Genomic DNA, 26,606 nt, shown 5'->3' with positions numbered 1-26,606 from the left:
GGGGCGGGGCGGGCTCCCCAGCGGCGAGGCCGCGCTTCCGGCAGTGACGGGCGGGCGGCCGCGGCGGCAGGTACCGGGACCGGCGGGGCGGCGCGGGGCTCCGGGAGCGCGGCCGGGCCCTGCCTGCAGCAGCGGGGCCCGCCGGCCTGTCCCGGTGCTGCTGGGGCGGGGGAGCGGCCCGGCGGCGGGGCTGAGGCTGAGCGGGCCGGGCTGGGCCCGGAGCCCCGAGCGCTCCGCCCGGGAGGTGCCGGGCTCGCCCCGTGTGAGGGAGGGAGCGGCTCGGCGGGAAGAGCGCGGCTGGCGGAGCGCCGCGGGCACCGGAGCGGGGAGAGCCGGCCCGGCAGCCCGCCGTGTGCTGCTCACCGCCGATCCGTGCCGGAGGTGCCGGTACCGCCCGAGCGGCTCTGCCGGGCCTGCTTCTGGCTGCTCCCCACCTCGGTGGGGCGGGCTGCCGTTGACCCCCGTGCCCAGCAGCAGGGCCTGGGACTTGTCCTGCCTTCAGGCAGTTGGCGTGTTCTAGGGGAGCTTTGTTTTAACAGTGTAAATAGCAAATACAAATTTTAACTATTTGTAAGTAGCAAATAGTGAGTCTCGTAAGCAATGTTGAGGTTCGCTCAGGGGCCTCACAGGAGATGGGTGGAAAGGGAGTGGGAGAGAAGGGATGTCTGGCGGAGGGGTGATGGGGATGGAGAGGAGGGGTCAGCCCGTGCGGGGCTGTGTGTGCCCCACTGCCTCCCCCGCAGGTGGGTCCGGGTGGGTCCTGCACGGCACCGAGAGCAGCCTCTGAACTTTGTGCAGCAGCTCCCGAGAGAACACTTGGAGAATTCAGCACTTTTGCCCTCAGACTCTGCAGAGAACGAGTAAGGGGAGGTTGGCTGCTCGCTGGAGTGGATTTCCAGCGGGCATGCAGGTGGCCTTCAGCAAACGGATTCAGATGACTGAGGAAGGACGGCTGCTCAATTAAAAAGCTGTTGGAATAAACCAAAGAGCTTCCCTGAGCGATAGTGTGACAGTCCTGAGTTTACTGGTCATGGTGAGCCATGACAAGGTCTGGCCCTTGACCTCTAGGTTCTTTCAGGGTAGTGATGCTTTCAGTGGTGTCATCAGTCTTGGTGTGAGGGGAGACACGGGGTGGGCTCTCTGGGTGAGTCTTGGTTCTGGAACTCATTCATGCACCTGAGTGCTCTGAAGGTCAGCTGCTGAGTAACTGCTCCCTTTTCTTGAAATGTGCTTGTTGCACTATAGCAAATTGCAGGGTCTTGATTGACGTGTACAGAAAAAGAGACATTTGTGCAAATAAGCCAAAACTGGGAGGAGGTGTGGATGGCAGCAGAGTCAGAAAAATAATCCCAGAACTGGGACTGTGTTGCATTTGACATTTGGTTGTTCATCTTGCATGGAAGAAGAGGCCGCTTTGCTTCCGTAACTCTTTATTGTACGTACAGCTCCAGGGTGTGGTAATATATGCATGAACATATTTTGAAGTGTAATTCACTTCTGAACTAATAGTACATCTGGAAGAAAAACAGGAAAGGAAACTACCAAACAGGTGTAGCTTAGAAATAAGTGGTAGAAAAGTAGTGAAACGGAAATTGCAGAAAAAAATAGTTTGCATGAACAGCAGCTACCAAGATTTTCTAGATATAAGTGAATGGTCTTCCCTGGGTAAATTCTGAATCTTGGATAAGGAGTCTTCAGCTCAGAATTTGTGTGAAAATTGTATTTTAATGGTCTGAGTTCTCTTTAGCAGAAAATGCTGGTCTCCATCACATGTCTCTCTTATCTAGGAAAGTTAATTTTTATTACTCAGCAAGTGTTCAGGTGCAGTGTAGTTGCAAAAACATACTTAAATACTTGGAAAAAAAGATAACAGCTGTCTGTTCAGAGCCTGGCAGTAAGTAAATGCTTCTGCTGCCATGTGTGATTCTTTAGTTTTTAAATGTTTGGCTAGAATTTTTGTTTTTTAAATCTAGGTATGTATTTTTTCTTATCTTATTATTTGCTATATGGAATGTACCACTTGCATCTTGTAATGACGTTTATGTAAAATAGGTGCAATTTTTAAACTGAGTTAAATCTGTTGAAATACTCTTTTATTGTTAGAAAATATGAAATGTTTTTAACAAACACTTTACACATTTTAACAACTATATCATCATGATACATACCGAGTTTCTGTTTAATGGCAGAGCTTTAGGGATCATTTTTGAGTACACAGGGAAGCATCTCATCCAGCTGCACTATTGGAAAGTGAAATATGTATCCTTCTATGAAGATCCTCAATTTGTGTCTTCCGTCCTAACTCCAGTTCTCTCCTCAGAGCCTACTAGTTCCCAGGCATTTAGATGATTACATGTCCTAAACTGCTGTATGAGTATGTGATGTGAGACCCCATGCTTTTGCCTTTTGCATGATGGGAACGGGCTGGAGAAAATTCTGCAAACCCATCTGGGGCTCTCTGGGTACTACAGTCTGGTTCACAAGAAGCACCTGAAATCTAAGAGGTCTTCTGCTCTGGATCCTGCTTCTGTTAACACCATGGAGCAGTAACCTACAGCCAAGGAATGTGGCTGTGAAAACCACATGAAGGTATCTGGAGAGCCTTGTCTGTTTTTCCAAGGGATGAGACCAGAGCTCTATCCACTGGGCTCTTTTTGCAGTGTGGGTCCTGCTAACAACTTCCGTCTTCCACATGGTGCCACACTAAGATTAGTTTCACGCCTCAGGGGAAATCCCCCAGTGCTGTCTAGGAACCTGCTCTTCTGTCTCTGGACAAGTGCTGCAAGTTGACCATGAAGCCAAGTGGTGATCTGTGTAGGGACAAGTGAGGACACTTGGTGACTTGCTGGCCCTATGGCAGTATCACCACTTCTCTGTGGGGGGATTTGGATTTGGTCCCCAAGCATTTCAGAACCCGGCTTTGGGGAAGTGGTTGTAACTGGACATCCCCAAGAATCTCCCATGGAAGGCATCTCAGTGGATGGCAGCAGTCGAATGTGTGTCCCCACTAGGGTCAGGAAGTCCCTGAGAGCTGCCCTGGGGAGCCATGGATGCTTCCTCAGCATGGAGCACTGGCTTTTGGGGCTGCTGAGCTCTTGTGGGAAATGCTTTAAGCTCGCTGAGTCATAGGAGTCAGTGCATGCTGTTACCATAGAAATCGGATCAGCTGCTAGGGGTGGGGAGTCCTTGTCCCTTGGCTCCACTGCTGCATGGTTCCAGCATGAGCTCACGGTGCTAGGGAACCTGATTTCTTGCTCCTTGCCCTGTCGAGATCAGAGGAGGTCAGGCAGCTCTGGCAGCCCTCACCAGGGGGCAGGGAATAATTTTGCTTGGATCTTTGCGTGGCTGCAGTGGTGGGACTCTTCATGTGTGATGTGCTGTCTTGATGACCTGCTGCCTGTATATATCATGCTCTTTCGTATTTTGGGAAACATTGCATTTGATTAGCAATAGCTTCCAGTCCTTTGGGAGCCCCAGAGAGGTGAAAACTGGTTGCAAACTGGTGAGTAGCAGATAAGGGAGGACAGGAAGTAAATAATAAGCTTGGAATGGTCCAAAGGGAGAGGAAGACCACTGAATATACAATTTCCTGTGCTCTCAAAATGTATCCCCAAGGTTGGTGGCAAGTGTAGACCTGAGCATGGATGCGACATCTTCCAGAGCTCAATCTCACAGGTTTTGTCCTCTGTGCTCAGTCTGAGTAGCTGTTTCATTGTTTTCTCTGGATGAATATACACATTCAAGCTCTGGGGATGGAAGATGCAAAACATCATTGCCCCCTCTCCATTCTGCTAAGGGAAATAGCTTTACTGTGAATATACTTTTCCCACTAAGGTGTCGTGCCTCCTCACATCATCTTTGAACCCTTTGCTCTCCTCATAAAGCAAAATAAGCACAAGTCATCTCTGTGAAACAGTGTTCTAGAGACTCTGGCTGATGCAAGGTGTCACTTTGTTTTTCTAGTTCCTCTTGGCTTTCCGCCTGCTGATCACTGAATTACTGTCCATGTGGTCTGTGTGAGCAATCCAGATCTACACAGTTGTCCTTTTTAATGTTTACTTGCTTACTTCCAGGAGACTGAATTCAGAGGATAACAGCTGCTTCCCAAGGATTGTCCCTAAGAGTTGGTACTCTTTAGAAGATCCTGTATGCTGTGCTAGCTCAGTCCCAGCTTTAATGTATCTTCTGCTTCAGATGAGACTAAGAGATATTTGCAAGCAACAGCAATTGCACTGAGCTGTCTGTTTCTTGGACCCTCTTAATTCTTTGTTCTCCTTATGGCATGCTTAGTGAAAAATACTCATTCAGGCAGTATGGCTTTAAGTAAAAGAGATGATTCCTTGCTGTTAGCTATTATGTAGGAGAAAGAATTTACCTTGGGTGATGCTGAAAGGAGATGAGGATTGTATGTGTATTGTTCTCCCTTTTTTATTAGCTCAGCCTAAAAAATTCCTGTTTTAAGGAGCTGTTCACTTCTCTGTTCAGATCCCAGCACACTGAAGCACCCACTTCAGTGTTGTTGAGAGCTCTGGTTCTCCATTATGGGGAGAAGGAGGGGGGGGTGATTCTTGGGAAAGCTTCCAGCACTGGGCCGACTGTGGAAACAGCCGGGCTTTGTGCCAGCCGTTCAGAGGGAGGGGGAGCTCAGAGCCATACAGGGAGTGTATCAGGCTGGGGCTGGTGCAGCCTGTCGCCTTCCACGGAGTCCTGGTGCTGCTTCTGTTTCAGGAGAGAAAAACTATTCTGTCCAGAGCTGTGGTCAGGCAGAGAGACTCCTTGAGAGGGTTGGTACAGCTCTTGATGGCCTTTGATAGCAACTGGCATGAAAGAATCTGACATGTTGTGCCTCCGGCAAGGAGGAGGAGGAGTCCCTGCTTGTATTAAGGGGGAGGGGAAACAATCTCTGGATAAGTGAATATAAGGGAATACTGGGGGGAAATCAGTGAGAAGAGGAAGCACCTCTGTGGGGAGGTCGATTTGTAATCTCTGTGTCTCACCTAACAACCTCTGCAGTCCCTGTTCTAGACACTGCAAAATAAACTGCAGTATTTGGGGACCATGGCTACAGACTCACACTCGGAGCTTCACGATGACTCAAACTCGGATGATACCAGCCAGTCCCTCAGCCAGCTCAGACTGGCCTCCATAGATGATAAGAACTGGCCAGAAGATGAAGTCCCTGATTTTCCCAAATCAGGTAAGTATCCCGCTTGTTTGGGATCTGGGTTTTGGCCAAAAAGCAGTTGTTTGTCCTGCAGCATTGTGGTCATATCTACATATACAGAGAGCCCCAGCTCCATTTAAAAGCTTTATAGACTCATTAAACTTGCACCACACCCAAGTGAATCAGCCTCAGTATTGAACAGCACTAAAAAGTACAGAGTCAGCTGCTGTAAATATGCTCTTCTCAGTCCTGTGCCTGGCTACATTTTGGTGCTGACAGTATTGATGTACTGTAAATCCTTGAGTGTCCTCCATTATGGTCTCTTGCAGGAGAGTTTGGCCTTCTGGAGTGGAATGGTCTCAAACTTCCATCTGGGAGGTGGGGCTGTAGACCTGAGATGTTGCTCTGAAATCCTGTGCTATGAACTATGAACAAAGAGGTCAGGAAAATTAGCTCAAGCATGTGCAGGATGACCATCCATCCAAAGGACTGTGTTAAGATCCGGCTTTCCAAAAAACCTGTGATGGTGTCCTTGGGATTTTGTCTTTGTGAATGTTTGTGACATATCTGAACAGTTGTTTGAGAGAACGTACATTCTGAGGGACGCATATGGATCTCACAGGACTGACAGGACTCTTCTGAAGTCATTGCTGCTCTGGTCCACCAAGAATTTCAAAAGTGGGTTTTTGAGGTGTACAGTTGCATAAATTAGTTCCTTCCATGTAGAAGTGGTATTTTTTCTTATACCTCTGTCTCTTTGTACTTGCCAATGTGCTCCAGATTCCTTCTTCTGATTGCTTTTTTCTTGTACTTTGTGCAGACGACTCCAAAGGCTCCCCTGAGCCTGTCACTCACCTGCAGTGGGATGATCCCTACTATGATATTGCCAGGCACCACATTGTGGAAGTAGCAGGTGGGAACCTTTCTGTTTTCTCCTTTGATGACTTTGCAGCTGGGCTGAGGAAGGGCATTTCTATTAGGACTCTGGGGACATCTGCTGTTTGCCAAGCCCAAGGGGCAATGAAGTGGCCCAGAAGGAAGACCAAACTTCTTGAATGTTTGTGATATGTGTAATTTTCCATTGACTTCAGCTAAACTTGGGTTACTTCTTGGCTTTTGCTGACTTGATTATGTTATTATCAGGACTCAGTTGCTTTTTCTGAATTGTTTTAGATGTGACCCTTTACTACATCCCAAGCGCAAAAGTGGTTGTTGCTTGATAATGCCACAGAAATTACCTAGTTAAGAATACGGTTGTAAGGTCCTCAGCTGACTGAGTAATCCACAGTAGGTGGCATCACTCATATCTGAATGGCCAGAGCTTGCCATCCTCTCTGAAATAGGGATAATAGGCCTGTGTTCCACTGCAAGGAAAGACCTGTTCATTCAGGGTCACAAGCATTTGGATTTTCTTTGTGTTCTCTTGTCCATATTATTTTATTTACACTAACCCTTGGTGATATACTGCTGGGACCTCCATAAAAAAGAGTTTGGGGGGTATTCTCGAGGTTGCTGTGGTGAGCCTGAGTGAATGGTAAGGCCAGTTTGTCTTGTGTTCCTTATTTTTTTTTAAAAAAAGCACTTTTTCAACTTGTTGCGACTTGATTCATACTTCCTGCTTGACTATAGCCACCTCCTACCCCTCCTGCTGTCACCTCCTACCCCTCTTACTGCCATCTCTCTGTGCCTTGGTCCCTGCTCCACATGTGAATTTTCAAGGAAGCAGAGGCACAAGCTGGAGTCCTCTCAATTCAGGGTTGTTCTGCAGCAGAGTTTGACCCCAACTGAAAGAGTCTCAGGCACTTATTTTGGTAAGAGTTGTTTTGATATCATTCTTTTCTGGGCGGTTTTCTCAAATCGATTTTCTTTTTCCTGATCTCTCATGTTCCATCTTCTGTGGAACAAATGATAATGGCAGACTCAAAACCTTGTTGTTTATTGTCTCCTGCTCAGTTTGACTGGCCAGGTGTTTGACATTTGGGCCATTATGCCTTATAGATTTCCTAGAAGCGTTTTCATTTACAAATGTGTTATCAAGCTTCTTTTGCATGGGGCTGGAGTTTCAGGACAGTGGTTTATAGAGGTCTGCATCCTGGTCTCTGCTGCTGAAACCGGAAAGGGACAGCTGTGGTGGACTCCACCATTTCAGTGGTAATAGCCAGAATATTTGGAATGCGAATGGCAGAGGTAACTGGTGTTTGAGGACTCTGGGAAAGGGTGAGTTAAATGATACAGTCATCAGGCTAAGTGCTTAACAGAGTTTAGATCAGAGACATTGATAAGACTGGAATGTCAGCCCAGACCAAGGATATACTTTGTCTGCTGCCTCCTGACATAAACACCGCTCTTTCTGTGGGATTTCTGTTCCAAGGTAACATGACATTTTCTTTGACAAGCTTTTTGAATGGATTATCACTCCAGTGGAGGTGTGTGTCAGTGGCTTTTGGAATGTAGCCATTTGACTCGGTCTAGGGTAGCAAATGAAGACTTAGGCAGCTTCCTGAAAAGGTTCCGGGGTGGGATGGTGGCTGACTGGGAGCCCTGCCTGAATTCTGAACTGTTTCCCGTTGTGGTTTAAATTTGTATTCCCAGTGAGCTCTGTGTCCCTGCAGTGTCTCTGTATAGTGCAGAAAGCGCTCAGAGGAGCTTCTGTTCTTGGCTCCTGCTAGCCGGTTTTCACCGGTAGCCGATGTGTCTGAAAGCATGCAATGGTCCCACACACGGCGTGCGGTGTGTTGCCTTTCTTGGCACTGGGAGACCTTGGAGCACAGCTCCAGATAGAGGATTTGCTGCCATATAGGTTTGAGACTTGCTGGTTTCTCATCTCCTGAAGGGAGAATTTATGAAGTTGATCAAAGGGGTCTGTCCTGTAATCTTGGTTTCAAGGTGAAGCTGTTAATTTTTTTTTTGTTCAGTAATTGATAATTTTAACTGTTTAGAGTATCAGACAGGGTAGTGTTCTCTGGATTGTTGTTGCAGGCAAACAATTTGGGAAAGTCTGGAAAAATGCTTAGAGGTAGCCTGGAGAATAAAAATCTCACTGGAGGATTAATAAGAAACTGTTCAGATCTGGCTCTGCTGACAAATTGTGTTTTTCAGCAGCTCCAGGTGCAATGAACACTGGCTGTGCTGAGCCTGAAACAAAATTACCTTAGTTCTCTTGTAAATATTAGCAAATGGCAGCAGATCAAGGATAGATTTTTCCATTCTGTTGATTCATTAGCTTTCTGTCCCATGTCCTTCCCTGTTCTGCACTTCAGAGACGAAAGCTTGTGGCTAACTCTGTTCCTGCCTGCCTTGAAATATGTTCTGAGATGGTGATGCTATTTTGAGACAACAGCAGAAGGATGGTTCCCATCCTCGGGCTGAACTCCATGATCCCAGTGTTATCCTGTGTGGTCAGAAGAGTAATTGCTTCTTGATGGATGTGTGCATGATGTTAATAGCTTAATAAAAGCCCTGTTTTGATGACAAAAAGTTAGCACACTCATTTTCTAGCTGACCTTAATTTCTGATTCAATCCAAGACATGCTTGATTTGAAAGGCCTGACTATCTGACCTAAGAGGGGAAAGTACTGAAAAACATTTTGCAGAATTTGTTGGGAAAATAAGTTTTTGGGCTTTGTTTTTCACTTAAAAATAGTGCAGCAATTTAATGGAAACTCTGCTTTGTGCCCTATGCTCCTGTCTCTTCTGGGGACTGAGATCTTGCAGGAAGAGGCTGTCCATGGGAAAGGAGCAGGCATATTACTTCTGTCCCATGTGATGCTGTGTTACACAAAGATGACAGCAAAGGGCGTCCAGGCCACAGTCCTGAGGGAGTACTCAGAACTGGAGTATTGTTAAGAATTACAGTATTTTAGTTTAAGGAAACATCCTTTTAGTTCTGGGACTTGATGCTTTTCTGAAGGAAGATGTTGATGTTCTGCTGGTCTTTTCAGACCTGCCCTAAAGTGTGTGTTGATGCAGGCTCTGGAGAGGTGTCTGTGTGGTTTTGTTCTTGATTCTGAGTGCTCTTTTTGTGAGCAGTGTAGCAGTGAAATTCTTTACACATAGCCAGAAGCTGAAAGAGAGGAGGTTTGATTTCATTGCACAATCCACTTCTGCAAAGTGTGTTTTTTTCCTTGCTCACGTCACATAGCCTTTGGAGGAAACACAATCTCCTGGCTGAGGGCTGTTAAGGAACTATCCCAGTTTCTGTTATGTTGAGAGTTTCTGTGTTCTCCTGCCAGTTCTTATATGGCAAAGGTGCTGCTTCCATCTTCCTGGGGGTTGAGGCAGACTAGATGTGACATAGTCTTGGCCTTGAATCTTAGCACAGGCCAAATTGCAAAACTAAGGCAGGTAGTTAATAATAGTCTAAAGGAGGTCTCTGGAGATGGCAGTTCATACTGGAAACCTGTGGCTGTGTGGGAAGAGCAGGGCTCTTGTCAGCTCTGGCAAGGTGTTTCTTCCTCCTTCTGCTGCTCAGTATGAAATACTGGTCTCTGCTTTGTGGTCAATATGCAACACTATGGTGAGGTTCATCAGGATTCTCATTTTACCCAATAACTGCCTTGCTTTCTTTTGGGATAAGAAAACAGGGGCCTAATATATATTGGCATATGAATTTCTCACTGCCATGGAGGGTAGAAGAAAGTGTATCAGTGGTCAGGAAAGTGGCTGTCACTATATACTCCAGCTACATAATCCCTGCCCAGTGATTTCAAAACTGTTGGAGCTCAAAGCATGTTTGTGTGGGAGGTCTGCTGCCTCACACCATTAATTGTCAATCTGTGGGGCTGCCCTCGCAGAAAAGCTGTGATGCCAATATGTGTGCAGAGCTTTGAGTGTACCTTCTTTTGTGTTGCTGGATTGAAGCTGCAATTTCAGCAGTAAATCTATTTTCATTGGTGAATCTGGTACCAAACCTACCCAACAAATGTGGCTGCAGGTTCCAAAGCTGTAAGTAGTGCTGATGATTTGCTGTACATGTTGGTGGGGAGGTAAAATCAATCTTGGAGCACCAGTAGCTGTTGTTTCTCTAGGTAGGCAAAGGCAGAAGTGGCAGACGAAACTTGTGTTGAAGGTGTGTTGCAGGGTGTCTTTGGTGGCTAACACACTCAGCAAAGGCCCATTAATAAAGGGTAACCAGGGTCCTTTTCCCTTCAGGCATGGTACATTGTTACTGGCTCCATTAATACAGACTGCCTGCATTTCTGCTGGGTTTGGATGTAGTTTCCAGCTTTTAACTGTTTTGTTTGTTCGTTTGTTTAAGAATATATTGTATGATAATAAATGATGAATTGTCTCTGTAGAGTTGAGTCCATCCAAAGCAAGCCCAGCTTGTGCACCATATTTTGATATGCAAGGTCAAGGGAAGGGAGAGTATTTAAGTAATTTTAAGTTTCTAAGGGAGGCTAAGAGAATGGAGAATTTCTCTCAAGAGCCCTGCTCTGCAAAGGCTCCTCTGTGTCTGTTGACTATATAGCTGTGAGAGTGATGGAAAAAGGGGCTGGGTGGGATAATAAATGTCTTCATAAACTAGAGGAACCTTTTTTTTTTTTTAAATTATAATTGGCAATTCACTTTTTCTTTTTCAGAATCTACTAATCATGAAAAAAAGTTATGGGTGTGGGGTGTGTTATTCATATGGTATGATGCCATTCTCTGTACACTTCTGTAGTTGTTCAGAGGACTTCAGAATTAATTGAAATTAACCCTTTTAAAAGTGGCAGTACAGCAGTTGCCATTTTGGTGGCAGAGGAAGTGTAACAGTATGGGCAAGAAATTTGACTATACAGAATTAGTTGCAAATTCAAAAAAGAGACTTGGGAGTCAAGGGTTGCTGTTATTGCATGTAATTGTTAGATAAGGCTGCTTTGGAGAGGAGCATGGGGGAAAGATGAAATGGAAGGAGGTTGAATGCTGCAAGACAGCAGCTAAATGCATCCCACTGGCAATCTGCCTAGGCTCTCAGACTTTATCCTCATGATTACTTTCTGGGAAAGGATGCCAAGCTTGGCTTGCTATAACTTTTTTTCTGTTCCTCCAGACCAGGGTGCACTTGATGGGGCCCAACCAGGTAGGTAGATTTTTTGTGGCACTAACATTTGGTTCTGTAGATCATGGTATTCCTTTAGCATGACCATGGCCTGTAGCTGGACTGTCTCAGGGGAGCCCAAACTTTGCTCAGCCTTAGGCTGCACTGGCAATTTTTCAGGAGTCCAAAGGCTGCACAAAATTGTTGTCTGAGGGCTGCACCTCTGCCTCAGGCACAGCAGAATCATCCGAGCCAAATTTGGCATGTGGGCTTTACTTCGGGCACTTTGGGGCTCGTGGGTCTCAGTGTAAATCCTATTCCTGTCCTGTCATGGTGGTGGCCTGCTTGGACCAGTTCAGTTTGAACTCCAGTTTATCCTGTTATCATATGTGCTTTGGAAATTCATTCTAGGATTGCTTCCTATTCTTTCACATGATCTGCTGCTCCACTCACGTGCAGCTGGCACTTAAACTGGATTCTCCATCTGAAAGAAACTGTTCTCTATCTCTTCTCCATTTGGCTGCAGAGATGTTGTGTTCTGGTAACTTGTTTGCCCAAAGCTGTGCTTGACTGCCTTGGGCTTGCTGAGCATTTGTTAATACTCTCCGGACTTCAGTCCTAAGTCTCAATAATTTGGCTGCTGGTGCTTTCATGCTTCTCAATGTACATGAAAAATTTTATTGGTGTGAAATTCTTACTGCTAAGATCTTCACACAAATCATGGAAATGCTGATTCTCATTTCCTCATTATGTGGAGTCTTCTCCCCCTTTTTCTATGCTCTCAGACATCCTCCCATTCTGTATTCTTTTATCTTACCCTCTAGTATATTTTTGTATCAGTTAAAGCTATATTCACTTCATAAGGCTTTCAGATTCTGGCAGTGTTTGGATATTGGGAATATTGAAGTGGACAAAATCATGTTTTAAAATAGTTCTGCTTTGAGCTCCTTACCTTCTTTTCCTTCAGGGCTAAATACACTCTGGAATTCAATAGGCAACTAAAATCTACTATACTTAAACATTTCCCAGCTGTGCCATAAGCTTAGTGCAGCTAATTGAAATGAAATTGCACTTGATCATTTTTTTTACTGACAGTGGCTCTGATTAAACATACTAAGCTTTGTGAAACTTGTGTAGTAATGTTCCAGTGTTCTGTAGTGCTGCCCTTTCCTTGACCCTGAACTCTGTTAACTTGGCTGTTTTAGCAGTAACACTGCCTTTTGGTGGCAAGTTTTATCCATCAGCATTCTCTCAGTATCAAAGTACTGGGATATCCCCATTTGAATCTTTCAGCAAGGTGGGCACTTAACTGAGGTGACCTCATGAAGGTAGGAATGAGCAGTCTCTAGACTGCAGTTAGGCTGCCTCAGATCATGACATAAATGCTAAAGGATATGTTTCAGGGTATCTGATGGATGTATTTCTATTTCCTTAGAAATTATTAATAACAGGATTTGCATGCCGAGGATGTATTTTCCATGTTGGCAGTGCAGATTCATTTAATGCCCTGTCTTGGGACATTATTGCCATCTTGATGTGAATTTCTGCTGTGATGTATTCCTATTGCTGTAGGTTTCAGTCTGAAACATTTGCCTCAGTATTTCAATTTCAGCCCTTTTAGAAGTTTGGCCTTGCACTCATGGCTTGGAAACACAGCAGTGATTTTCCTTGCTCCTTGTCTTAGAAATGCCCTGGAAATGCTGCTTTTAGAGTGGAAGGAAGAATGCAGTTCAGGCCTTAAAAGTGCTATAACAATGTTCAGGGGCTTATGTCCATCGGTGCTACAAGTTCATATCTCTTTAGATGAGCAGCTGTCTTGACTGGAGAGGCTTTACCTACTGGCTACTGTCTCGCTCTTCGTTGTTAAAAGCAAAATAATCTGAGTCACATCCTTCAGGGAGGTAGTTTAATTCCAGTGTACATTGAAAATATTTTTTATGTATGAACTTACAAAGTTGGGCACTCTGTGACTACTGATGGTATAGAATTGGTTATTGGTTTGTTGTTAACTATTGAGCATTCCTCATCTGGGAGAGGTAGGAAGCAGCCTGAGAAGCCAAATGATTACTTCATGGTCTATAGTTGTGTTCAGTGGAAACTTCAGCTATTTGCAATTGCAAACAAGGGGTGAAAACCTAGATACATAGGATTAATACTGTAAACAGGAAAACAAATAGTGCAAGGGATGGAGCATCTGGGAAAGATCAAACCTGATAAGAATCTGTTCTGTAGGAGGCAGAGGGGCCACCTGAAGGTAGTTTCCTCCAACAAGAATGCATGGAATGAGCTTTTGGTTCTTGTTTATAAATTGGAGCAACTGATTGTTCAACTTTGATGCTGAATTTTTGATTTTGTCATGTCTGGAGCAAGGAGACTGATCAAATATGTCAGGTAGAAACAAGATTGGTGGTTGATGGTTTTGGAAGTTTCTGTGTTGGCAGGCTGAGCTCACTGTGATGAGACTGGAGCAAAACCCAGAACTCAGAAAGGGGCATGCTGGTTCCTTTGTAAGTCTCATGCATAATTTCATTCTGATTTGGAAGGCAAAGCAGGCCACTCCTTTTTCAGTCATCCAGGGCACTGTAGATTATCTTTTGATGTATTTGGCCCTGGAAATCATCCAGGGGATACATGCCATCTTCCCTTTGGCAGAGTCATGGATTGTCTGTTTATTCTTTACCAGCAATCCCAGACGTTTTCACCAAGGCTATATAAGGAACAAGATTGTAGACTTTGTATAGGCCTTGCTGTAGGCTTTTATGTCATTTCAGAGAAAGCTATTTAAGGTATGTTGTTCCCAAACTGTGTCTTGTCAGGTCTGATAATCAGTGCCCAGAAGCCTGAGCCGAGTGTGGCCACCCACAACATGGCACGAACATGGTGCTGTACTGTGCACCACAAAGGCCAGCCTTGATTAAACTTGAAGTCTGCATCTGGCCCTCAAACCATCCACTCTGGTGTGAAATGCAGCCTCTCAGTTAACTGAAGGTATCACCTGGTCTGAATTTAGCGTAGAGCTATGTATGATTTGCAAGGATCTATTGTCTTTCTGACTGTTCTCTTTCATCACTATAAAACTCAACAGATTCGCAAATGCTGCATCTTCTTGGTGCTTTATACAGGCAGGACCCTTTGTTTTTCAGATAGAGACTTACCAGTTGCTCAAGACCAATGGGGAAGGGTCACAATATGCCATGTTCTTTACCCAGGACTTTGTAACCTGCTCTTACTCTTTTAGACAACTCAGTTACATTAGACCTGGCCCTAAAGCTCATAGCAAGCTACCAAGAAACTCTGGGCTAGGCAGAGAGTGGGCTACCATGGGATATGCGATGTGATGTTGGTCTTGTGGCCTGACTGTGACTGTAACTGGTTGTTCCAGATGAGCCTTGCATCACTCTCTCCCTAGTCCTGCATTCCAGGTCGTGCATCCTCCCTGACTGCCCTGTACCTCCGCATGTGTATGTCAGTGTGATGGCCCATGCCGCCCTGTCCTGCTCCGTACCTAGTGCTGCTGCAGTGTCCTTAGCTTTGGTAGAATTTGGTAGAATTTCTGGCTTGTGCACATCAGTAAATTCTGTGTTGTCTGGTGAGTGATTTGAAAATGGGACTTGCAAGTGAAAATAAAAATAAACAAGTAGCGAGAGAATCTGTTCTGGCAATAAGGGGGCAAAAGGGTGGCACCTTAATGTCATGGCTCGTGTGTATGGGTTCTCTGCCTGCCATTTGCAGCACCAAGTGGTCATCTGGTATTAACAGGCAATGTTCCCAGAAATAACAGGTTTGCTATTTCGAGACCTCAGTTGCTGCATGGCAAGTGTTGCCAAGTGGTAGTTGAAGGCCAGAGCCTGTGCAAAGGTGAGAAAATGACTGCATGAATATTGTAAATCTGTGCTGGGAAAAGGATTTATTTCAAGAGGAATGATGTATTGCAGCTCTGTCCTACATAAGTAGTGATCCTTGCTGCTTTTCTTTGCTGTGTTCTGTGGAGATGGTTTACCATATGGGAGTAAGGAGGGTATTGTTGAGTATAACCTCAAAAGCCCCATTCACTGTTGCACTCTGCCTGACAAGAAAACAGGTTTCAGAGCAGAGTGAGTAGCTAAAAAGGTGGGAAGACTTTCACCCTTCATACTAAAGGAACTATTTCATCTCCACTGCTGCTAAAAAGAAGTCATCTTTGTGGAAATGGATTGGGTGTTGTTTCTGGGAGAGAATCAGACTTTCCCTCAAACTCTGCATATCTGCAGGATTTGTGACCTGGTTCTTACTTATCCAAATCTCTCTATTCCCCAGCATGTCTGCTAAGCTTGGCCACGTGTGTCTGCTTGGGCTTTGCTCATGGGGCTGAGATCTCTGCTGGCAGAAGTCCACTGGCAGTTGAAGACTTGGCTTTGGGGAAAACTTGGCTTGTTGTCACTGAAGCCTCAAGTGGTGGCTGGGAGTGTCCTCCATGACATTATGGTGCTTTATGGGTTTTTGGCTCCAGTGTGATGGGGACTGTGTTCTGCATGGCTTTTACAAAGAATGCTTTGTTGCGCTGCACTTTGCAGCTCCTTCTGTCTCGGGCCGGAAAAATCTCTCTGTGGATGGAAAATCTAGGAAGCAGTGAAGACCTTATTCTACAACCCTGGAGAATCCAGCAGCCCTGTTTGGTCCATCTGTAGAAGAGACTTAGGATGATGCTTGTTTCTCATCTTTGGGATGCGACTGGAACTGCTCTTTTTCTAGGAATTTCTTGGTTTCCAGGGTACGAAATGGCCTGTGTTCTGTGTGCAGGACTAAGCTTCAGGTGAAGCAAGAAATGGATGACCCAGACTATTAGAAGTTAGTCTGGGACTGTGTGCAGAGTGGAAGGAGCTATTGTGCCAGTAAGGGGCAGTTTTCCCTGTGCCTCCCTGGACACCTGTGCGTCAGGAGCAGTGCCCAGGGCCAGCTTTGCAGAATGAATGCTCTGAGCACTCTGCTCTGTACTTGCCTCCATCCCTATGTGTCCTGAGGCATCCTGGCTTCTAGTCCTTCCTCTCCTTTCAGGGCTGGAGCAGGGAATCTGTTCTTCATTCTCACTGTTGACTTGCCTGGCCATTGGTGTTCAGGTTTCTGCTTCCACACTAGGCCCATGATGACTGCTGAAAATCAGATTTAGCTTTGCTGGCAACTGTGCCTTGTTATGGTGGTTTCTCATTCTTTCTTTACCTCTTGCTGCCAAGACCACAATGAAGTCCTTAACTCCCTGTAATCTCTGGCATTTTATCTGCAGGTGATGACAAATATGGAAGAAAAGTCATTTTGTTCAGTGCCTGCCGGATGCCCCCAAGTCATCAACTAGATCACGTGAAACTGCTGGGGTAAGCAGAGTCTTTGTAGGCTGCTGTTAAATCTGATCTAATTCTCAGCTGCTGGATTCCTGGGGACAGATCCATCTGCAGTAACTTCTTTAGCTGGACATGTCCTCCTGAGCGCTTATTTCCATTTCTGGAGATGCAAATCCTCTGTTATGGCACACACAAAGAGTCCCAAAGGGAGGAAGAGCCTCTCTATAGCAGAGCACAAAGTGAGTTCATCAGTTCTTTCTTCACAGGTACCTGAAATTCACACTGGACCAGTATGTGGAAAGTGATTACACTCTGGTGTACCTGCACCATGGCCTGACCAGTGAGAACAAGCCATCCTTGAGCTGGTTGCGGGATGCCTACAGGGAATTTGATCGCAAGTGAGTAAAGCTGCAGCAAGCAAGGATGTTATGTGCTGTTCTGTAGCCTAACACAGAGGATCTTCCCCAGGGCCCTTGGGTAGCTTGCTGATCATAATTTACTGTCACTTATTCTCCTGCTTAAGGTGGTGGATTGTTGTTTAATGCAGATTGAATCATAGGATAAACAGCTCCTTCTGTGTAGTCACATCCTTTAAGCCAACAGGCAAGCAGCAAACCTGTGTCAGCCCCATGATGTAACTGTAGGTTCCTGGGGAGGCTGCTCACTGCTTTTAGATGAATTTTGGAGTATAGGGTAGCATGCCCTTAGGCTGCCGAGTAGCCTGACACAGCTACAGGGCATGGGAGAGCAGAGGCCATGGATGCTGGGGCATGGTGAGGCTCAGTTCAAAAGGGATGAAGCAACCAGGGTGCCTTAATCTTGTGGAAAGGTTGGTTCCTCTACATAAAGTGCAGCTTGTCATTATTTGGCTTCTCTTGATAGGTACAAGAAGAACATCAAAGCCTTGTATATTGTTCACCCAACCATGTTCATCAAGACCCTACTGATACTCTTCAAGCCTCTGATCAGGTAGGAAGGAAGCACTGTTGGAGGCTCTCCTGCATGCTCACACTGCAGGGGTACAATGGGGCATTCTCAGAGGGGCAGAAGCCTATCCTGGAATCTCTCACCTTTTTCTATCTCCTCCCATTTCTGAGCTCAGAAATACTCATTCACCAGAAATACCTCTTTAGGTACCTACAGAGTTTGCAGCTCTGTGCTACTCCTTTTCTCTCTGCCAAGTAGAAGTAAAAAGTTGCACACTGTGCAAATCAAATATTTGATTTATTATGATACTGAAATAATAACTATGAAATAATTGGGAGTAAAATCTTCTCAACCCTACTGCTGAACATAGGAAGGAGAAATCCAGCATTTGAGGGAGCCTGCTGCTGCTAGGGGTCCTTGGAAAGTCTTTGCATCTCCTGGTAAAATAGATAGAGTGGGAGAGCGATGTAGGTGACATCTCTGCTGCTCAGCCATTCCTACCTTTAGCCCCACTGATGTTTCTTGCAGCCCCCTGCTCTCCTTTACTGTAAAAAGTCAGTTCTGTTACTGGATTTCCCAATTCCTCACATATCTATCTACCTTTCTCTTGTTTTTCAGCTTTAAATTTGGACGGAAGATTTTTTATGTGAATTACCTTAGTGAGCTGGAAGAGTATGTGAAGCTGGAACAGTTGGGAATCCCAAGCCAAGTGCTGAAGTGAGAATACTGCCTGTCTCCCCCTTGCTTAGGGCTGTGTGAGAGGGGCCTTTTTGTAAAGAGTCACAAGAGAAGGAAGAGATTGTTCCACTCAGGCAGTGGTTTTGCAGAGTGTGATGACAAATTGTCTTCAAGACTGGTTTCTCTCTATAGTCCTTCCTCTGTGTCCTTGGCCACAGTCCCCAGTTCTGTCTTTGAGTTAAAAATCCTCCCCCAGTGGAGCACCAATCCTGCATCTCCCACTCACCCCCTGGGGACTTTCTGCAAAACACTGACCTTAACACTGACCTGGAGTTCATGGTGGGCATCTGCTGTTGTCTGAGCACCTGCTTAGCTCATTCTGCACTGCTCAGCTTGTCTTTGGGGCTTCCCAAAGTTGTCATAATCTCAGTCCTACCAGATTGCTTCCCTGTCCCACACCCACATATGCATCTGTCTCATCACAAGCAGTGCTGTCCTGGCCTCCTGCCCACGCTGTTACTCAGCTACTCCAACTCTTGATTACAGATAAATAACTTCTTTTCTCCCTGCTTTTTTTCTGGCAAGCAGATGTTTGTTCTTGTACTCTTGAGTTGCCTGCAGTGGTTTTGCATAGGTATAATCGACCATACCAGTCTGGTGCTGTTATCAGTGGGTGTGCAGTGCTGAGTTCATGCAGTTTCTGGGAGATGGAGTGACTTTTTACCAGTCTATTTTTTGCTGCAGGTATGATGAATACCTGAGATCCCTGCAGAAACCTTCGCAAGTGCCCCAGAAGCCAACACCCCCACGCCCACCGCTGCCAAACCAACAGTTTGGAGTCTCCCTACAGCAGTGAGTATTTCTGGATTGTGTTGCTTTTGCCCTGACTTGCTTGATATGAGGTCACTCTATTTATTATTTGTCCCAGTTTGGGAAGACAGGTATCTGCCAGGGAAAGCTGGAGCTTCCCTTGGAATGGAGAATGTAAACCACTCCCCTCCCTTTTTCCAATTATAAATTTGCAGTTAGAGGCTTTTAGGGAAAGATTTGGGGATAGAAATAGCAGTTATTTACTAGTATGTATAACAAAGCAAACAAAAACAGCAACTACAGCATTAATAACAAAACAATACTAAGAACCTTGAGGGCTTTGCTTTACAAAAACCAAGGGGAGTTCTGGTCTCGGTGCTCCTGCAGGAATTCTCAGAACACCCAAGCTGGAACGGAGGAAAGTCCCGGGCTGGTGGCTGTGATGGCAGGGTGTCCCGGCAGGGGGACAGGGGGAGGTGCAGGGTCACACTGTAGCAAGAGGAGCAGCACCGAAGAAGCCGATGGCTGGCCCAGCTCCAGCAGGGCGGCAAAGGAGCTCAGAATTCCAGGGCGAGCAGATGATGTTAGATTTCCCAGGACTGGACCCCTTTGGCCACAGTGAACTTTTCTAGCAGCAAGCACCAACCCAGCCGTTCTCTCCTCGAACGCCGAAAAAACAGAGTGCCCAGCTGCCTCAAGCTCTGTCCTTTTCCTTCCCCAGACTCCCTCAGAGCTCTGGCCACCTCTTTGTTTTGGTCAAGTACTCTTAAGTAGCCAATGCTTAGTTTCCTTGGGTAACTTATGGGGAAAAAATTCTTCAGAATAAAAAGGAGCAAAGCTAGCCCCCAACATTATTGAACAACAGCAGAAAATGTCTGCAAAATTTGTTGCAGTTCAGATTTCCTTTGAAACTTTAATCATTTTTCTGAGGAACTCTGTGCTCATGTCCAGATTCTGACTAACTCAGTTCAGTTCCACCTCTTGATCCCTGGGTTAGATTGTTTTTGCAACGTAGGGTCACTAAGGGAGAAGCAAAATAAGGGCCGTGGGGACAGCTTTATGGCACTAGAAACTTCCTTTTAAGCAAAAGAAGTCTGTAGGAGGCTGACAGGGATCTCTTTAGGACTATGCTACTTTGAGCGGTGCTGCAGATTTGTTTCTTAGTTGTTTTCCAAATCATAATTTCTATTTTAAAGGGACCTCTATTCACCCTTGTAGTGAATCCCACTCCCCATTCCTGCACAGTGACAAAGGCAAACACAGATACTGGCAAGGGCTGGTGATACTGAGTAAGTGTTGAAGGTATTTTTAACTCTGAGTGTGGTTTTGCCTCCCCGGGGAATGAGGAGGAGCCAGCTAGACACATCCTCTGAGACAGTCTGGGAACACATTCCCCAGCTTCAATGCAACATTTCCAGATGGTGTTTGCCCTGGTGCTGGGTGCCTGAGCTTGTCAGCAGCCTGGGAGGAGTGAACAGCTCCCAGCTATTGAGTGGTCTGGACAATTGAATGTGAGGGTGGCAGTGAGCACCTTGGTATCACAAGGTTTTCCCTGACAGCCATTTTGCTGTTAAATCTTCTGTCACAGGAATGTGGTGGCCAACATTTTTTTTCTCATTTGTGTCAGCTTCTTTCTAGCCCTTGCTCCTTGAGGAAAGGAAAAAGGAAGCATAACCCTTTTCACCTGATTCATAACTAGCATCCTTGCCTTCTGGGAAACCCTTTGCCCTGGCATATACAGGCTGACATTTTTACAGAAGACAAAAAAACGTTCCTATGGTCTAGTAATGAGCTCAGTTGCTCCAGTGAATGATGTAATGTGATGGGTGAAGAGGATAGAAGGCTGGAATAATGTCTGAACCAGGGATGGGGATAGCAAGATCATATGTAGTACAGCTTGTGTGGGCAAATTCAAGAGTTGGAGGCTGCATGTAGGGTAGGAGCAGTCCTGTGTACCAGTCATGTGTAACCTGTTTTTTCTTGCTGCAGTCTCAGGGAGAAGAGCCCTGATCAGTCTCCCATTCCTCTGGTGGTCAGAGACACCACTGCTCACTTGCTGGAGCATGGTAAGTGTTTGGGGAAGCTGCAGTCCCATATCAGTGACCTCTGTTCTGTCTAAGCTTCCATCAAGACTGGTAAGATAAAGAACAGAATAAGGTGTAAAGCCAGAACTAGGTGAGTTAACCTTCAAGTGAGATTGTGGAGGGCTTAAGAGACCTCCTTCTTTTAGGAGTCCATGTTCCCACTTATATAAAGTAGCCAGATACTCCTTGTTTCCTTTGTCTGATAGTGGAAGCAGAAAGAATTGTTGTACTCTAAAAAAGGGACTTGTTGATGCCTGTCTGAATGCCCCACAGCATGGATTTATAATTTTCAAGGCCAGCATTGTTAGAGACTCTCACATGGCTGATTTTTTTCTTCTCCATCTGCTGTCACTTCACAGCTCTTGATACAGAGGGGATTTTCCGGAGATCAGCAAATACACAGGTTGTCAGAGAGGTCCAGCAAAAATACAATATGGGTAAGTGCCCGAACACATCAGAGGCCCTCTCATTCCCTAATAACTACCATCTAACTGCAACTGTGTTGGAACTAGTCTGTCACGGATCCTCTCCTTCTCTGATAGGTCTGTAGGTAAAGTCTCCTCTTGGGATATGACTTGAGTTGCAAGGGAGAAGTATCTGGTACTTTGGCTATGTGGAAAGCATATTCCTTCCCACTCAAATTCCCCTTACTACCCTTTTTATTCCTGAAAGTTTCCCTGTTTCTTGGAGTGGGATATACCATCTTACTCTGGTTATACTGAAGGGATTTAAGATGACCAGGATGAAACTTAGTAATTTGATTCAAATTTTCATTTGATTACTTCTAAAGATGTAGTGCTGGATTCAGCACTGCTTTGTATATGATTTTGGAAGATATTTTTCTACTCTGCTAGAAGATGTGGTTCTTTAGGATTCTGTGTTCTTTAAAATACCCCTTCCTTAATTTTGTGCTCTGACCATCACGTCCAGTCCTTTCTCTGGAGGAGGTGCTACTTTGGCCAGTGAGCACTGAGTCTCTGCTCTACTTTCTCAGGTGTGCCTGTAGATTTCCAGGAGTATGAAGATATCCACCTCCCTGCTGTCATTCTCAAGACCTTCTTGAGGGAGCTACCTGAGCCCCTCCTCACTTTTGGCCTCTACAGCCATGTTGTCAGCTTCCAGAGTGAGTTGTAACAAGTGTGCTGCTCCCTGAATATTGCACTGTCTGAGGTCAAAGATGTCTTGGTGGGGACAGGTACGGGATACCTTGTGACTGCTAACAGGGCCTTTGTCAGGATGGGTGCTGAGGATTGTCCCATCTCACTTGATTTTTAGGTGTGGAGGAGGAGAAACGTGTTGATGTTGTTCGCAAAACACTCCAGGATTTGCCAGAAGAAAACTACCAAGTGCTCCGTTTACTGACAGCCTTTCTGGTGCAGGTGAGTGCTGGCCTAAGCATTTGCTTGTCACAATGCTGAGAGGTGCAAGCTGGCCTTCAGACTAAAAGATGCAGGTATACAGGCTGTGTGGTCTGTACCAGGGAGGCTGAAAGCTCCCCAGGATGGAAGTAAAAGTACAAAGTAGCTGAGTCGAAGAGAGGTCTCAGATCTGCTTTATGGTACATCCTGCTGCCAAGAAAGCCACTGCAAGGCCATTCAAGCAAGAAGGAAGATCATGAGTGGTGATGTGGACTCCTAGAGATATTTATCTGACTGTGCTTTTGGTCCTGTTGTTATGATATGGCCTGGGTAGCTTTTCTGTTCTCATTTTCTCTGTGAGTTTGTCAGCTCTGGCTTTGGGGAGGGTAGAGGGCAGCTGCTGTACTGTTCTGTGGGATTCACAATGGTCTCTTTCCTTCCCACATAGGTCTCTGCTCACAGTGACAGAAACAAGATGACAAACACCAACCTGGCAGTTGTGTTTGGCCCAAATCTCCTCTGGGCCAAAGATGTAGCCATCACTCTGAAAGCCATCAATCCCATCAATACCTTTACCAAATTCCTGCTGGACCATCAGAAGGAGCTGTTTGAGGCTGCGGAGGCCTGAATCCAGGCCAGCCCACACCTGCACACTGTGTCCACCTTCCCCTTTCTTTGTCTTGGAGCTGTTACCAAACTGTCTCCAGTACAAAGGGACCATTGATCTTCTGGGTGATGAGCAGAGTGAGGGCTGTGGAGATGATGGTGAAAATGTGCAAGTAAGTGAGCAAGAGGCCTGCAGCTCTGAATGAGCAGGGGAGCTGGTCTCCCAGCTGCTGAGACTGGAGTCCTAACCCACCTGCGCAGCTCCTCCAGGGCTCATCACCAGTCTTCTGCCCTATCAGATGACCTGCCTTCCTTTCCTCCTTCCCTTATGTGCAGTTTTTCTGCCCTCCTGGTCCCTTCCTCAGCACAGATATTTTTGTTCAAGCTCTCAATAGCCCCAGCTCACCCCTCCTTGCCTCAGCTGGGCTGTCTGGGCTAGGGTGGGCTTGCTGGGTTTTGTGATGGAGACATTCCTACTGTGAGTGCCATTTCTCAGCACTGAACATGCATCTTGCCTTTCCCCAGGGGCAGCTAAAGCAGGGAAGGGAGTAGCAGCCCTTGTGCTTCAGGCAGCAGCATGTCCTACACCTGCAAACACCGCTCTAGACCCCGTGCGTTTGGCAGGCAGGTGCAGGACAGGCTGACAGCAATGTTGTTGCTGTGTTACCTGTCAGACTCCAGAACAATGAAGGTGAGTTTAGCCCAAAGCCCAGTCCCTCTGGGGTCACCCACTCCAGGTACTAATTCAGTGTTTGCTGGACTGTAGTGGGTGACTTGCCTCCTGTAGTTATCCAGCTCAGGTGTGTTTGTTCCTCCAGCAGCACTTCCAGCCTCGCTGGGAAGGTTCATGCCTGGCCTGGCTGTGCATGTGGGCCAGCTGTGACCCTTTGACAGCTGGTGAGTCTGAATGGCAGGAGTAAGTGCCCTGGTGGCACTGAGATGCTGAACACCATGAGGATCACCATCTGTCCTGGCAGCAGCACAATGCCTCCTCTTCTGGCATATGTATCTGTGCTGACTGGCACAGACTGCCTTGACTAGTTAGTTAGTTGTCTTTTTGAGCACAAGTTTCCCCAGCACAGTGTAACAAAGAGCATGGCCTTGAGGGAAGGTCTGGGGACTGGGGCTAACCCTCACCATGGAGTGCACCAGGCCTGGATTACAAATTTCTTCTGCCCAGGTGCTGAGCACTCATGTGCCAAAGTTGTGAGGGAACAGCTATTCCATGCCAAGGGCCTTTGCTGTGTCTCCTCCTGTGTTCATACCTTCCACCCTACCATCTGGTCAGATGCATCCTGTATGCCCTGGGCACAGCTGGAGAGATCGTGTTCTCTGCAAGGCAGGCTCAGAGTGGGGTGGTCCTGGCACCTCCCTGGAGCTGCTGCAGTGCTGTTACAGCATCTCTGTTGGGGTTGGGTTGCCTCATTCCCATTACCTGAGCTAAAAGAGATCCTTCTCTTCAGCCTGGGCCTGTCAGGGTTTTAGGAGGGAGCTTTTAGCCTTACTTCACTGTTGTGATTTATCTTTGTATCTTGTGCCCTGTGTGCCTGGGCCAGACCTCCCTGGTGCATCTGGCCTCAGGGACAAATCTTTTGGACCAAGCAGAACTGTTTTTTTTTAAAGCTACTGGATGCTAAGTAGAATTTGCTTTTTCAGAGTACTTAAGCCTACCTTTAAACACTGACCAAGGGTCGGTGCCCCTGGTGTAATCTAAGTGGCATCTGCTGCAGGAATTAAGAAGATTGCTCTTTTTGCTGAACTCTGGAATGGGGAAGGGTGCAAACGCAGGCAGCTCTGCAAGGCAGCACAGGTCCAGCCAGCTGGCTTGGAGGAGGCACACCAACATGTGGGGGTGAACAGTGAACAAGAAAGTGAGTATTACTAAGACTGGAGCAAGAGATGTTCTAAAGATAGGGCTGGATCTGATCCTTTCTAGATACTGGGAGACTTTGCCCTATGGAGGCTACCAGGCTGCTGACTTTTTCAAGTCTCTGTCTTCCAGGAGTAGGAGCCTTCCCTGTTTGACCAGGATGTGAATTGTTTCATCCTGAACAATTCACAGCAGTAACTAAGAAAATGTTTTGGAGGGAGAGATAATCTACTCCTAATTCATCTGTGATCTCTTCTAGAATGAGTTAGCAGGTGTGATATGCTGTGGAGGAGTAATCTGGGATGGACTAGTGTGGAGAGTGGTGTACTTGCCCCAGTGTTTAGGGGCAAGGCTGAGGAGGCTGAGGGAGCCCAGTGCAGCCCCTCTTTCCCTGCAGGCATCCTAGTCTGTGGAGGGTTTGGTAGGGGGAGAAGGAGACTTGGTGCTCTGCCTGTATCTGCAGCTTACACTGGCTTCACCTTCATCTCTCTAGAGGAAAGGCAAGCCCAGCTAACTTCTGGCACAAACGTCCAAGCTCAGCAACCCAGAATCCAAGTGCCTGGGTGCATGAGGCCTGGCCCTGTGCACTCTCTGGAGAAGGTGGCATGTTCTGGCCTTGCAGAGCAGCAAGGACTGTTCCCTGCCCAGTAGCCAGAGGAGCAGTGCTGGAGTAGCTCCTGTCCAGGGGGAAGTGGGGAATACTGAAAATGTCTGAGTTCTGGCTGGAGTTTGGTGGTTTATTTTAGGATTTTTTTGGGGGGGATTTAGTTGGGGGTTTTTTTGGTTTTTTTTAGTAAATTCTTGAAATGACGTTTCCTTTTTTAGCAAAATAGAGGCTGGTTCATCCCCTGCAGGCAGGGATAAAAACCTGCTCCAGTTCAGTGCCTGCAGGGAGCAGATTTGGAGAGTGTTCAGGGAACTGCTACTGCTCATGGCGGGAAAGCGCTTGAAAGTCCTGGAAGGGACCCACTGTAAATAACCTCTTTCCTCTGCTGCTCCTTGTGCTGGAGCTGCTGAGGGCCCTGGAGCAGGCACAGTAACCAGGGTTGCTTTTGCAGTCTGTTCTGCTGAATGCCTTGTATTGAAATATTCCTCCTGTGATCTTAGCAAGGAACTGGCCTGGGCCTGCCTGCAGCCTGTGTCAGGTGGGTGGTCACCAGAGCCTGCACCTGCCAAGGCCAGGGTGTTAAATTCCCTCTTCACATGGGCAGGGTGCTGACTGGGCTGGGTTTCTCTGCCTTGTTTAGGTCAGGGGTGGTATACAATTAAGGTGCTGGTCTGTGTCAGTTTTCTCCTTGCTATAGAGCTGCCCAAGGGTCTCTTCCCTGGCCTACCTTTCAGGTTAGCTATTAGCCATTTCTTCCTGTGGGGGTACTTGTTCTGCATCAACCTCCTGCTTTTAGCACCTAGAACATTCCCCTCTGCTAAGCCTCCTGCTGTCTTAATGGCCTCTGATCACTCCCTGGCCCAACCCATGAACTGACATCAGAGCTTTTGGGTGGTGCAGGGGGTCTGGGGCCATCCAGATGCCTTCTGTGCTAACATGAGAGAGCCGACGGCCAGTTTCCTTTTTTATGCACAGGGGCTCCTGTGCAAAAATTTCGGCTTTGCTTTTGTTGTTGGCATTCCCTGCCATCTTCCTTGTTCATGTTCATCAGGTGCAGGCCTGGGTTTTCACGGTTCACACTGTTTATTTTCTTTTAATCTGCACCAATCTTGTGTTTCACAGTTTGCACTTTTTGTATTTCAATAAAAATTAAAATGTAATCTCA

General features: G+C 46.5%; 1 protein-coding gene across 1 annotated transcript; it reads left to right on the top strand.

Annotated features, from left to right (window-relative positions):
* Nucleotides 1–17: 17 nt before the first annotated feature.
* Nucleotides 18–26,606, top strand: ARHGAP1 (Rho GTPase activating protein 1). The gene is made up of 13 exons (XM_083863332.1): nucleotides 18–70; nucleotides 5,014–5,197; nucleotides 5,985–6,077; nucleotides 16,447–16,534; nucleotides 16,768–16,899; nucleotides 17,384–17,470; nucleotides 18,047–18,145; nucleotides 18,851–18,958; nucleotides 20,906–20,982; nucleotides 21,360–21,437; nucleotides 21,995–22,123; nucleotides 22,276–22,379; nucleotides 22,807–26,606. Exons 2-13 carry the CDS (start codon nucleotides 5,059–5,061, stop codon nucleotides 22,984–22,986), a joined length of 1,314 nt encoding a protein of 437 aa, XP_083719458.1. The 5' UTR covers nucleotides 18–70; nucleotides 5,014–5,058; the 3' UTR covers nucleotides 22,987–26,606.

This window comes from Zosterops lateralis (genome assembly GCF_965231275.1).
Source record: "Zosterops lateralis genome assembly, chromosome: 6".
Classification (NCBI taxonomy): Eukaryota; Metazoa; Chordata; class Aves; order Passeriformes; family Zosteropidae; genus Zosterops; species Zosterops lateralis.
Note: the sequence above shows the minus strand (reverse complement) of the source record. Positions and strands in the feature narration are given on the sequence as shown.